The 12,744-nt window shown below is 52.7% G+C and overlaps 1 protein-coding gene across 1 annotated transcript; it reads right to left on the reverse strand.

The window, feature by feature from the left end:
• Nucleotides 1–4,544: 4,544 nt before the first annotated feature.
• On the reverse strand, nucleotides 4,545–8,501 carry LOC133922920 (uncharacterized). The gene is made up of 2 exons (XM_062368439.1): nucleotides 8,198–8,501; nucleotides 4,545–4,678 (listed from the first exon to the last, which is right to left on the reverse strand). Exons 1-2 carry the CDS (start codon nucleotides 8,499–8,501, stop codon nucleotides 4,545–4,547), a joined length of 438 nt encoding a protein of 145 aa, XP_062224423.1.
• Nucleotides 8,502–12,744: the final 4,243 nt, after the last annotated feature.

The following is a 12,744-nucleotide window of genomic DNA, read 5'->3' on the forward strand; positions in this document are numbered from 1 at the left end:
ACGAATGGTGTCACAACACCTGTTCCCCCACTTCCTGTTCTTTGCCTCCATGTATAATCCAATAATCTCAGAAATTAACCTTTTCGTGCCATGTACTTTCTGATAGAAACCCGATGTAAAGTTTAGACGAAGACCGTCACTCTGTCAGTTCCTCACGGAATAAACCCGAGAATATTCACGATACCTACTGGCAGGCGCGTCGGCTTCCGGCAATGGGGAATCGAAACGATACCCAAGAGATAGACCCCTTCTTTCTTTTATCGCGGTCACTAGCTGCTGCTCATGTAGCAAAAGTTTGTGGATGAATTTTGTCAGAGAATATCTAAAGTTGTGGTGAAAATGCTACAGTTTGGTACTGGTTGATACTGGACAACTGAAATATATCTGGAGTGCATTTTGATGTAGATCGTTAGTGACATGCAATACTTGTGCATGATCTCGATCAGCCGATTAATTATGCGTAAACTTTATTCACGATCAACATAAACATGTGGTTTCCGCTTTGTATTAATATAAAGTTTCAGAAGAAAGAAAAATTATCTGCACATGTACTGTTGAATGGTTGGTACAAAGTAGTGTTTTGGTATGACAGGCACTATGGCACTAAGAAAAAGATTCAAAGGACAAAGTAACGGACAAATTGGGGCCAAATTGTATAAAATTCTTCCTATATCGCTTTTGATTTCGTATGTTAAATAGTTTTCGCTAAAGATTAGCGTGTGGAAGGAAAAATTTCCTTGTTATATTCTCGTCCGTGTTTTCTCTGTTGTTTGTTTCAGTGACCAAGCTAGCCTTTACCTTCGAGGTAACGCGACCCCGACGAAATTTCATGAATTCTATAAAAGATTACTGTTCTCGATCGGTCATTTATGTTGTTGATCCTGTCGCGTAAAGATAATGATCCTAGCGGTCTTTCGGCTGGCTCCGCCCTTGGAACTTTGTTCCTTCATGGAAACACTAGCGGATAGCACTCACTGATCTTTCTCTAAAGATTACAGCTATTGGTAAAAGAAACTATCTTTCACGAACAAAGTATGATGGGAGTCAAGTCACAAAAATGACTTAAGCTTGAAGGAGAGGCGGAGAAGGAGAGAACACCAATGTTGTCTGAGCAATTTTTTTCTACCTTTGGCTTGATGGCAAAAGGTCTGTATTTATACTGATATTTAGAGTGTAAATATATAAATGTGCTCACATGAGGCAGACAGAGATATATGTCTTATATTGTACAGCCAGAGAGCGGGCTAGCCCAGTAAATTATCCATTCGGCTAGTAAGATGGTTGTTCTAGCGGCATATCATCTATTTTGGCGTCGTACTGCACCAGCGTGTCAGGCGACCACCACTTGTACCATCGTGTCAGGCGGTCACCACTTGCACCATTGTGGCAGGCGGCCACCACCTGCACCAGCATTAAATGCCGATCACCTCATTGCACATGGGGGCAGTCTGCGGGCCCCCTCCTAGTTCATATTTCTGAAGGATTGAAGGCTCTGAGGGTTTCATTCCTCTGGGACTGTTCCGGAGCCCCAGGCCCCGGAGGGGGCCAGAGCCTGGTGGTCTTTGGGCCTAAACCGCCAGGGCCAAGGGACGTTGGGGGTCCTTAATGGCGATCCCCCCAACAGCAGCCCCTCGCGAGGATGGCCAGCAGTGCGGCCATCGCCCCGGTATCCAAAGCAGGGCCTCCAACGATCCTTGGCCCCACGGTTATGTGCCCTTAGCCCTCGATGATGCTGAACTTGGAAGTGTCGGTTAGGGATCCAGGCTGGATACCTAATGTTACCTACGGGGGAGAACATTAAATGCAGCCTGCGTTGGGTGATGTAATCGCGTCTGTCCGATCGGTAGTGGGACATGTGACACCTTGGTATTGGAGCGTCGTGGAGGGCGGTTCCACCTCTCCATGATTGTGGGGAGAGGAGACATGATGTGTGCATCCGTCGCGAGGAGGTAACGGCCCATTCCCAAATCTATAAGGTAGGGGTTTTGGACGAGCATCATTCTCATCTGGCACCTCTGTTTTTACTGTTCGAGTTTGTGCGCACGCACCCACTAGCCCCATCCTCTGCAGACTCCTAGGTAAACAAGCTCTCCACGTTGTTTTTTTAGAGAGCCATAGCTCACTCCATCACCCGCAATGGAGTAGGCTCACCACCGAGGAGCCGCACGTCATTGAGAGATCATGCTGCCATGTCGGCAGCCGCTGTCGCTGGCGGTGGCACAAGCGGAACCACTGAGGCCCTTGGGCCAGCATAATCCCAAGCGATGGAAAACCTTCCACCGTTGCCTAGCCCGCCATCGAGTGTAGAGCTCCCAGCGGCTCCGCTCCTCAATGGGGTGCTTTGACATTATTTTGTGGAGCTCCCCCAGCTTTTGACCAGCGTCATCGCCCGCCTGTCCATCTTTTAGTGGGTTATGCGGGTGGAGGGCTGCAAGGGGCGCACAGAGTTTTTGTCGCCCTTCACGAGGCAAACTGCCAAACGAAGCTTCAGATGGAGGACAGGGTGACAAAAGCCCTTAGCTTCGCCAGCGTGAACTTCCAGCTCCGACTGGAGTACCATGGAGTGTTCCTGGTGAAGGAAACAATAAGAGGTGGTACGCTGGGTGGTCGAAGAGGTGGCTTTACTACGTTGTAGGCTTCGGGTCCCCTCTTCACTCTACCAAGTGGGAGATTAAGTACATCCAGACCCTGGTAGTGGAGATACCCGAGGCCCGGAAGACTTCGAGGGTGGAGCTCCTCCGATGGGTGACCCAAAGGATGAGCATGCGTGACCTCATAGAGGAGTTCACAATACTGCGCATCAGACCCCTCTAGGTGGGTTGGGACTATGCCTTCAAGCAAGGTGAGGAAGGCAAAGGTGAGCCAAACACATACTTCAGGCCCGCCCTTGACTCTGGTGAGTCCTCTCTGCTATCCAACTTTGAACTCGCAGACATGAGATCACCTTTGTCTTTTAGAGTGGTTCCTAACGTTGGACGAAGCCGCCGAAGCCATGGACAAGTTCCTCGGTCAGCCTTCCTTAGCTGAGTGGGAGCAGTGCATGGAACTGGTAGGGAGTTGGGAGCATCATAACCAGATCTGCTTGCACCTCAGTTTGGCGGCCTTGACGTGGCACGATCCGATGGAGCCCCAAGGAGCCAGAAAGCGTGGGCATTCTACCACCGGCATCACGAGCTTCGCGGTTGTGACGACGTCGCTCTTGGCCCAGACTCCCATAATCTTGGTGGGCTCGTGTACTAGTTTGGCGGCCGGGTCATCCAGGACAGAGCCGGAGGGGTCAAAGCACTGGAGGCTTGATCAGGACTCCAGGGCTAGAGGTGTTGTGTCCAAAGATGAGACCCGATCTAGAGGTGAGGGCCTCGGGGAGGCTTCGGTCTATACGGACCCGACCGTCCTCAGCTAAGGCGGAGGAGGGTGCGAGGTTTACCTTGATGACCTTGGACCCTAGGGTAGCTGCGATCGTTGGTGCGGGTGAGCCTACAATTCTCCCTCTTTCTTCTCTCTTTTTCTTTGTGGGTTGCACTCACGGCAACAGTATTGAATTTGCCTTCTTATTTGCAGGGGTCTTTGGTACAAACCCATCTAGGGCCCCTCCTCTGAGGTATTGGCTCCCGATAGAGTCCCGGTGATTCCCCCAAGGGGCGTAGGTGGCACGCTAGAGGCCAAGGCTTCACCACCATTGGCTGTGGCCGTAGACCGGCCTTGGTTTTCACGACTGTGGATGGGGACTCTGGACCCTCTATGGTGCCCACCTCTGTTCCTCTAGAGCGGGGCTTGACCCTCAAGGCCCTGACCCCGAGTGACTTTGCACTTCGTTTGGAGGCATTGAGCATCTTTGCCTCCACCTCATCTCTCTTCAAAAGTGGGGAGGTAAGGCGATCTCTGGCTCAGAGGCATTCGGAAGAGGTGGCAGCGTGTCTTTGAGTGACAGCTTGGTAGATTTTTTGTTTGTTTGTAAGAGACCCTTTGTGACTATAATTTATTGGCAGCTGCCCTTATGCTCCTTCACTGCAACCGATAGCAATTGGTCCTAGTGGAGGCGCTAGAGCGTTCCCAGTGCCAGGCCCTTGCAGTGGCTCACGACTCAGCTTATGTTGACATAGACTCTATCGCGCATTGGCAGAATCCGAGAACTGAGCGGTGACCACAGAGGGCCGCCTGCAGGAGGAGGTGATGTGGCAGGACATGTGAAGGAGGTGGCCTGGGCGGCTATTGAGGTTTGTCGTGTTGCGGAGGAAACTATCGGCGCGATCAATGTGGCCCGCATTTCCATGAAGCAAGGCCCGAGATCTTCAGATTGTTGTGGTTGAAGGTCAGTGTGAGGGGAGGGCTGCTCAGGCCACGGAGGACGCACTACGTTTTGAGTACAAAGGTTGGCTGCGATGGAGGTGGCATAGGTTCTCAGGAAGGCGCAGGAAGGCATCAGGGCGCAGGCCCCAACTTTGCCCTCAGGGGCAAACAGCCTGCCCCCAACGCTCTGCTGGCTTCAGTCTTCCGCAGGGGCAGTGACCAGCTCAAGCGTCTACATGGCCTTAATGATGCAACTAGCGCTGCTGCCTAGTTCCAAGTGCAGCCATCTTGGTGTGCTGGCACAGCCGATCCTTGACTCCACGATGGAAGCCATCCTGTCTGAGGTGCCCCCAGCGGAGGTCCACGATGCTGCAATTCAAAGCAGATGCTGCAATTCAAAGCATGTCGCCTAGGGTCAAGCGCAAGCAGAGCTCCTTGCTTGGATTCTCCAGCGGGGGCTTAGGCTCCGCTTCGCGTTGTCTCCTCAAGTGGACCGATGCCTCAACAGGATGTTTCTGGGTTGCCTCCTTAGCCGGATGCCACTTTGCAACACCTGCCCCCACGCGCTAGCAACACCCCACGAGATCTGCCGCGAGGGGTGAAATTATTAGAAGGGTTCTTGTGTGTTATATTCTGCTTCTCTTATATTTTCGTGGGGTCCGAGGGCGTATCTTGTTGGCCCGTCACTCTTGCTTTATGTATCCTAACTTTTATCGGCTAATCTTTTAGTGGGGCTATGTCTCCCTTTTGTCTTGCCTGTTTATTCCGTTGATATGTCAGGGTGCGTATGTCATGGCGCTAATCCTTGAAAAGGGCTTACGTGTGTATGCCAGGCAATTTGAGATAGCTGGAAGCATCCTAGGTACTTAGATCGTTGCTTCGGGGAGGGGCCCCAAGCGTTCAAACCCTCCGGGTCTATACCACCAGCCTCGCGACAGGAGTGCTTCATCCGTCCTCACGATTCCTGAGGATGTGTGGACCTAGGGGTGGTCACCAATGTTTTGAGGAAGACGAGCCAGGGGATCCCTTCACTTCCTCTTTGGATGCCAGCTCGAGCTTTGTAGGGCTAGACGAGTGGTGGCTTGCATTCGAGGCTGCTGGCCTACGGGACTCCCGGTGTTTTGTTCTCTCCCGCGGCTTCGACAGACTGGTGCCACCGGACATCCTGGTGGATGAAATGGCCCGAGTCAAGGAGGAGGATGCTGAGGAAGCTGCAGAGGCATCAGAGGAGCTGGATTTTATAGCCTTCGACTCGTATGCCTTCCAGGCGAAACCCTCGGCTACTCAGGCTCGGGAGATTCTATTTTCAAGAGGTCCTTGTGCTTGGGGTACTCGCTTCATCATGCCGTGTGCCGTTACAGGTCATCCAGCAGAGTCGGTGGTTCCGGAGGCCAAGGCCAGCCATCTTCATCACGTCGTACTTTGGGGAGGCGTGGCAGTTTGGTGCACTTGTTAGGCCTAGATTGACTATGGCATATTGCATAAATAAAGTAATAAAGTAATGTGTTGTTTTTTCCTCATCGCCTTTTGCTCACTCCTGTACTCCGGGAGTTCTCCCTTTCGTTGGCCCCCTCACACTATGCGGTTGCTGGCATGCAGAGGGTGCGATAGTAGGAGTGCCTATAGGTGTGTTAGGTGCGCAAGGATATAGTAGGCCTTCACGGTGCGGAGGGTGTGAATATGAGTTCCTTCCTCTAGACCTTGCATCAAAAGTACAACCCCTTCTTTCGAAGGCTTGAAAGAGGGAAGATTTCATCAGCTTCTTATGTTCTCAAGGTGAAGTTATCGTAGTACATTTCTGCTTTGGGAAAGCTGACAACACTACTGCACGACCAAGGTTGATGCCTTCGAGGTGCAGAGGGTTAGGATTTCGATGCAACCGAGACCGAAGCCTTCAAGGCGCGAAGGGTTTAGACCTTGATGTGACCGAGGCTGATGCCTTCGAGGTGCGAAGGATTTAGACCTCGATACGACCGAGGCTGATGCGTTCGAGGTGCGAAGGGTGTAGGCCTCGATGGGACCGAGGCTGATGCCTTCGATGTGCAGAGGGTTTTGACCTCAACACAACCGAGGTAGATGCCTTCAAGGTGCGAAGGTTTTAGACCTCAACGTGACTCAGGTTGATACCTTCAAGGTGCGGAGGGTGTAGACCTCGACGCGACCGAGGCTGATGCCTTTGAGGTGCGGAGGGTTTAGACATCGACGCGACCGAGGCTAATGCCTTTGAGGTGTGGAGGGTTTGGACCAAGACGCGACCGAGGCTAATGCCTTCAAGGTGTAGTGGGTTTGGACCACGACGCGATCAAGGCTGATGCCTTCGAGGTGCGAAGAGTTTGGACCTTGACGTGACCGAGGCTGATGCCTTCGAGGTGCAAAGGGTTTTTTTTATGCGGGGGTATGCTATATGTGGAACTGCTGAGTAGCGATGTATCTTCACTTTTAGTAAGAAACTAATGGGCATGATGAAGGTAGCATGCCTGACTTTATCAGAATTGATCGGAGTCATAGGTCAAATCATCGTGGGTCTTATACATTAGAAACCCTGCCATAGGGTGAGGTTGTGGTAGGGGAATCGCCTTGTTTGACTCCTAGGGTTTTGCACCTACTGCCATTGCATGCGCTGAAGGTAGCTTGGGTAATAACTGTGACGGGACACGTGCGCAAAAAACTGGGGCATTTATGTGGCCGTTTGTTTCAGATATGGAATTGGACTCGCTGCGAGTGGCTTTATAAGCCATGCCCATCCTTGCGACGCTCCTGGCCCTGAGTAAGACAATATTTCTTCTTTGCAACTCATCTGGTAGGTCTTATGGCGTTGCCTCTGAGTCTAGGCGCAAACAGCCAGGGCAACCTGCCACCAACACCGGCGTCGGTCACCTCGGCCGCACTACCGTTGAGGGAGGGCGATCTTTGGGCCCTGCTCGCCAGACTGAAGCTAGCCACCATTGTGCTACCATCCCTACAAAAGGGGCCACGTTCGGTTACTCCAGCCCGACCTCCGGCCTGGGCGGTTGCCCCGGCCGAGGTTGTCAACATATCTGATGATGACGAGGAGGTTGACTGATATCTTGTGGAGAAGGAGATCGGTGAGAGGAGAAGGATGAGGAGGAGGCCAGGGAGAAGTCCGAGGAGGTGTCCCCTAGTTTGTTGCCATCCTCTGATGGTGGGCACTATTGCATCAGTCTTCGAGGTGGGTCACCACGTCTGAAGCGCCTGTGTCGGCCTTAGGGTCTTAGATTCTGATGGTTTTTTTTTGTCTTCCCAGATGGATGATCTCCGTTTGTCAGCCCCCATTGGATGTATGATTCGTTGATTTAAATATCTTGAATTGAAACTTTAGATTTTCTATTAGTATATATATGTGCTCTTGGCGATGCCCCGCTAGCTCCCAGTTTTTACCCGCAGTACCTCCAGAGTGCCTCCGCATTCCAGGTGTGCTCGAGGGGTCCTTCATCCGTATCCACCAAGCGATAAGAGCTTGGTCTGTTAGACGTGAGGATGAGGTTGGGGCCCTTCCATTTGTTGCACAACTTTTTCGGAGCCAGCGCCCATCGTAGGACTAGATCTCCAGGCTTTAAGGCTCATGGCACGACTTTAGGATTATACCAAGCCCTGGTTTCAACGATATAGCGGTCGAGGTTCTAAACAACATGAAGCATCGTGCCCTTTGTAAGGTCAAGGGATACTTCCCTTTCTCTGGTGGTCTCCGGTAAGTGGACTCGGAGGGAGCATCCCTTGATTTATGTTGGGGTCATGGTTTCATTGCCGAACAAGAGACGAAAAGGGGTAAACCCGATGGGATGGGTGACCGTAGTGCGGAGGGACCACAACACCTTTGGGATATCTTCGACTCATAGGCCTTTAGCAAGGCTGATGAGGTGTCAGTTTAGTCTAGAGAGGATGTTACCGTTGGTGCGCTCGATCGCCCTGTTGGACTGTGGATGATGAACTACGGTGAAGCACATCTCAATGCTGAGGTCGGTGCAGAACTCCCGGAATGGGCCAAAGTCAAACTGCATCCCGTTATCTACAGTGAGATGTCCTGAGACGCCGAAGCAGCATATGACGCTTTTCCAGAAAAACTTATGGACATTCTTGGATGTAATTGCTGTGAGGGGCTCAGACTCAATCCATTTGGAGAAGTACTCTAAGGCCACAACTGCATACCGGAGGTTTCCCTTGGCGCAAGGGAATTTCCCAATTAAGTCCATCCCCCAATGCGCTAGGGGCCAGATGGTAGCGATTGGCTGCAGTGGGGTTGAAGGACAGTGGCTTCAGCATCCCATCCATTGACACCCTTAGCAGGTGTGGACGAGTTCCTTGGTGTCAGTCATGATAGTGGGCCCATATAGCCTCTAACGGAGTGCTTTGCTTGCGAGGGCGCAGGGTGCGAGGTGGTTGTCCCAGAGCCCCTCGTGGATCTCCCTTAGGAGGTTGGTCCCTTGCTCTTTAGTGACACATCGAATGAGGGGGCTACAAACTCCGGTTTTGTAAAGGGCTCCGTCCAGTAGGAGGTATCCCCTAGCGCGTTGTTGGATACATCGGAGCTTAACTGCGATAAGAGGGAAGCCCTCCAGTCCAGAGGCCTAATGGGTAGGACAGCGGTGACGACCTCGTCAGAACTACCTACTGTTGTCTTGTTGAGGACTTTGAAGAAGGCCCCAGTTTCCAGCTACAGCCTTTGCTAAGGCGTCTACCTGCTTTGTACTAATATGCCCTGGAAGAACCCTTCGGCCTTACGGATGGCCTCGAGGTACTTTAACAGCTCCAGACGCCGGACCTGGAAGCTTTTATCAACATGCCTGGCAACAACCTACGAATCTGTTTTGACAATGAGGCCTGAGCCTTGCAGAGCCCGAGGAGGACGGCCTCATACTCGACAATATTGTTGGTGGCCTTGAACTCCAGGTGGGATGCGAATGCCGCATGCTAGCCTGTCGGGGATATGTGGACGGCTCCGGTCCCTGCGCCATTGGGTCCATTTGCTTTGTCAGCTTATATTGTCCATATGTCTTGGGAAGGGGCCTCCAGGGATCCTTGAGACCGAAGAGTCCACTAGATGATGAAGTCCACCAAGACCTGTGACTTAATGGCCGTGCGGGCCATGAACCTCACTGCGAAGGGTGCCAGTTCTACCGCCCACTTGCCTATGCGTCCTGTCGCCTCTTGATTCCGGAACATGTCGCCCAGGGAGTATGAGGTTGATACGGTGATGTCGTGAGTGAGGAAGTAGTGCCAGAGTTTACGGGAGAGCATATGCCACCTTTTTGAGCTACATGTAACGTATCTTAGCATCGGCTAGGGCCTCCAAAATGTAGTAAACCGCTCTCTAAATAGAGCGGCCTTCATTCTTCTCCTCTCGTACGAGTATGTCGCTCACGGTGGAGGCAGAGGCGGATACATACAAGAGGAGCCCCTTGCCCTCTAGGGGTATAGCATGCATCTGGAGGCTGGAGAGGTGAGCTTTGAGGGCCTCGAAGGCATCCTGGCACTCCGACGTCCATGTGAATGGCTCGGAGCCCCTCAACATTTTAAAGAATCGAATGTTGTGTTCGGGGGACCTAGCAAGGAAATGATTGAGGGCCTCCAGGCGACCAGCCATGCGTTGGATGTCTTTCAGATTGGTAGGGGGTGACATTTTAGTATTGGCACGGATTTTGCTGGGGTTAGTCTTGATGCCGCGCTTGGAGAAAAGGTACCCCAGCAACCTTCCAGCTTTGGCGTTGAAGGTGTATTTCTCTGGGTTGAGCCGTACACTGGCAACCCGGAGGCTATTGAAGGTTTCTTGAAGGTCCACAATGTGGTCTACTTCAAGATTGCTCTTCATGACTATATCGTCGATGTATGCCTCCATGTTGCGACCCAACTGTTGCTATAGGATTTTCTGCACTAGGCATGAGAAGGTGGCTCCGGCATTCCAGAGACTGAAAAGCATCCGAACATATCAATACACCCCTAAGGGGGTGATGAAGCTGGTCTTGTCCTTATCTTCAGCGACCATCCACACCCGGTGGTACTTGGAATACGCATTCAGGAAGCTCGGTAACTTGCAGCCAGCGGTAGAGTCCACCAGCTGGTTTATGCGATGGAGCGGGTATGGGTCTCGAGGGAAAGATTTGTTGAGCACCGTGAAGTCGATGCACATGTGTCATTTCCCATTAGGCTTTTTAACTAGGACGAGATTTGACAGTCACTCTGAATGGATAACTTCCCGGACGACGTCGGCCTTCAATAGCTTCTGAACCTCCTCCTTCGCGGCCTTCGCTTGTTTAATTGATAGCTTGCGAAGCCCCTATCGTACAGGCCTGGCCTATGGGTCGACCCAAAGAGTATGCTCAATGATGCAGCGATCAAATCTTGGGAGGTCCTACGGAGACCATACGAATACATCGGAGTTGTCCCTTAGAAGGGCTACCAGCTGGGCTTCTTGCTCCGGAGCGAGGAATGGCACGATTTGGAACATTCGGTCAAGGTTCCTCATACCCAATGGAATGTGCATGACGTCCCCCTCCAGTCGGGGTTTCAAAGGGACCCGATGCTCGGGGCACGCTGGAGGGGGGCCTTCGAGGGGCCTTCAGTCACGTTATGCATGTGACGGCTGTTGAGAGAGGCCAGGTGCCCGTATTTGATGCACCTAGCCAGGTGTTGATCACCATGGATGGAGATAAACCCCTAGGGCCCAGGCATCTTCACATAGAGGTAGTTGTGATTGGGACTGCTTCTAACTAGTTAAGGGTACCCCGGCCTAGGATGACATTGTAGGTGTAAGGCGTGTCTATGACGTCGAAGGTGATCATCTCAGTCCATATAGCAGGGCCTTCGTCGAAGGTGACTGATAGTTCTATTCAACCTAGGGCATCGAGTGGAGCCCCATTAAATCCTTGAAGAGGCCTTTGAGCCGAGGAGAATCGGCTTCGCGGAATGCAGAGCTGGTCAAAGGTATGTACGAAGAGGATTCCACAGAGCTTCCCCCATTGATCAGCACCCTCCGGACTTCGACCTTAGCGATGTTGGTGGTGATGACCAGCGCGTCGGTATGGGGGAAGTTTACCCCCATAGCATCATCATGGGTGAAAGTCATCGAGGCGTCAGCCCATCCGGGGATTGACGGTGGATGCTGGTGGCACCGACGTGGTTGACCCCCCATGCATAGTCTCACCGCTGCCGCTTTGAGGAGCCACCAGAAGATCCTCCTATTATGGGGAGGACTACTTACCTAGCATGATCCCCCTTGTCGATGTGCTTCACCGTGGGCAACGACGGCGACAGAGGTAGAACCAGCGGGGGGTGGTTTGGCAAGGCCAAGTGGTCAATCTGGTGGCTTGCTGCCAACCTATGACCCCCCGCGTTGCTCATCGCCAGCCATGTCCCCCGTCGCGCGTGTTGCCTGCCTCTCGAGGTATTTTTCTCGAAAGGTGATGAGGGTCCAGCAATCTTCGGTGTTGTGGGAATGTCCTTCCCCATGTAGAGTGTACCAGTATCCCTCGTCTGCCTATCGGCCTGAGGCATGCTGTCACTCTGGGAAGGCCTCGGAGCATCCTCGGCTGCACCCCCTGGAACGGGATGGGTTCGGGGCCCCTTGGGCTTGAGCGATGTTGTGAACATCACATCATTGCCATTGATGAGGCCTTCGTACCCCGGAGCCCCTTTTGCCGATGGAGGTGGTGTGACACGCGAGGAGCCTGCTTGCGAGGTCAGCTTCTCATGCTTGTTGTTGGGTGCTGTAGCGAGAAGCATGACCTCCCGACGGAGCCGCTCTTCCCCTGCCCGTGGAAATTCCTAGAATTTACACATGAGGGTGATCATCGTGCGCACTAGGCGTCGATGTAGTCAATCGGAGAGGTCCAGAGGTTAGGCCTTGGGTTGCAGCGTTGATGACTGATGATTTTGAAATGCTCTTTACCTGTTCTTTGGTTTGGGTGAACCTTCGGAACTATTGCCGGAGGGTCTCATCGGGTTGTTGCTTAGTTGTATACAGGCTCCCCAAGGTTACTGGCTCGATGAAGGTACCCTAGAAGTTGTTGCAATAGGAGTCTCTGAGTTGGACCGAGGTATAGATGGACCCGGGCTCTAGTACCTAGAACCACCGGAGGGCTACCCCCTCCAGAGTGAAGGAAAACACTTGGCCATGGTGGCGTGCCAGCCTCTATTGGCCTCGATGGTGAGGACATATGCGCGAGAACTCCTCTAGGTCCGAATCACCTTTAGATTTAGGCAGCTTGGGGGTCTAGAACCCGTCTGGGAAGGGTACGACCTGTAGGTCCGCCCGAAGGGGAGAGTCGGAGTGGACGAATGGAGCCTTGCGTCAACGGGCCCAAACCTCCGCCGCTTATTGGTCGATCGCGGATGATGCGTGATGACGATGAGACCCTTGTTGGCCCCGGAGCCCGGGCCAGCGCAGCGTTGGCCATTATGGGCGCTACAATAGCCGTGTGGATAGGTGGTTGTGTGCCC

Source organism: Phragmites australis, chromosome 6 (genome assembly GCF_958298935.1).
Source record: "Phragmites australis chromosome 6, lpPhrAust1.1, whole genome shotgun sequence".
NCBI classification, from domain to species: Eukaryota; Viridiplantae; Streptophyta; class Magnoliopsida; order Poales; family Poaceae; genus Phragmites; species Phragmites australis.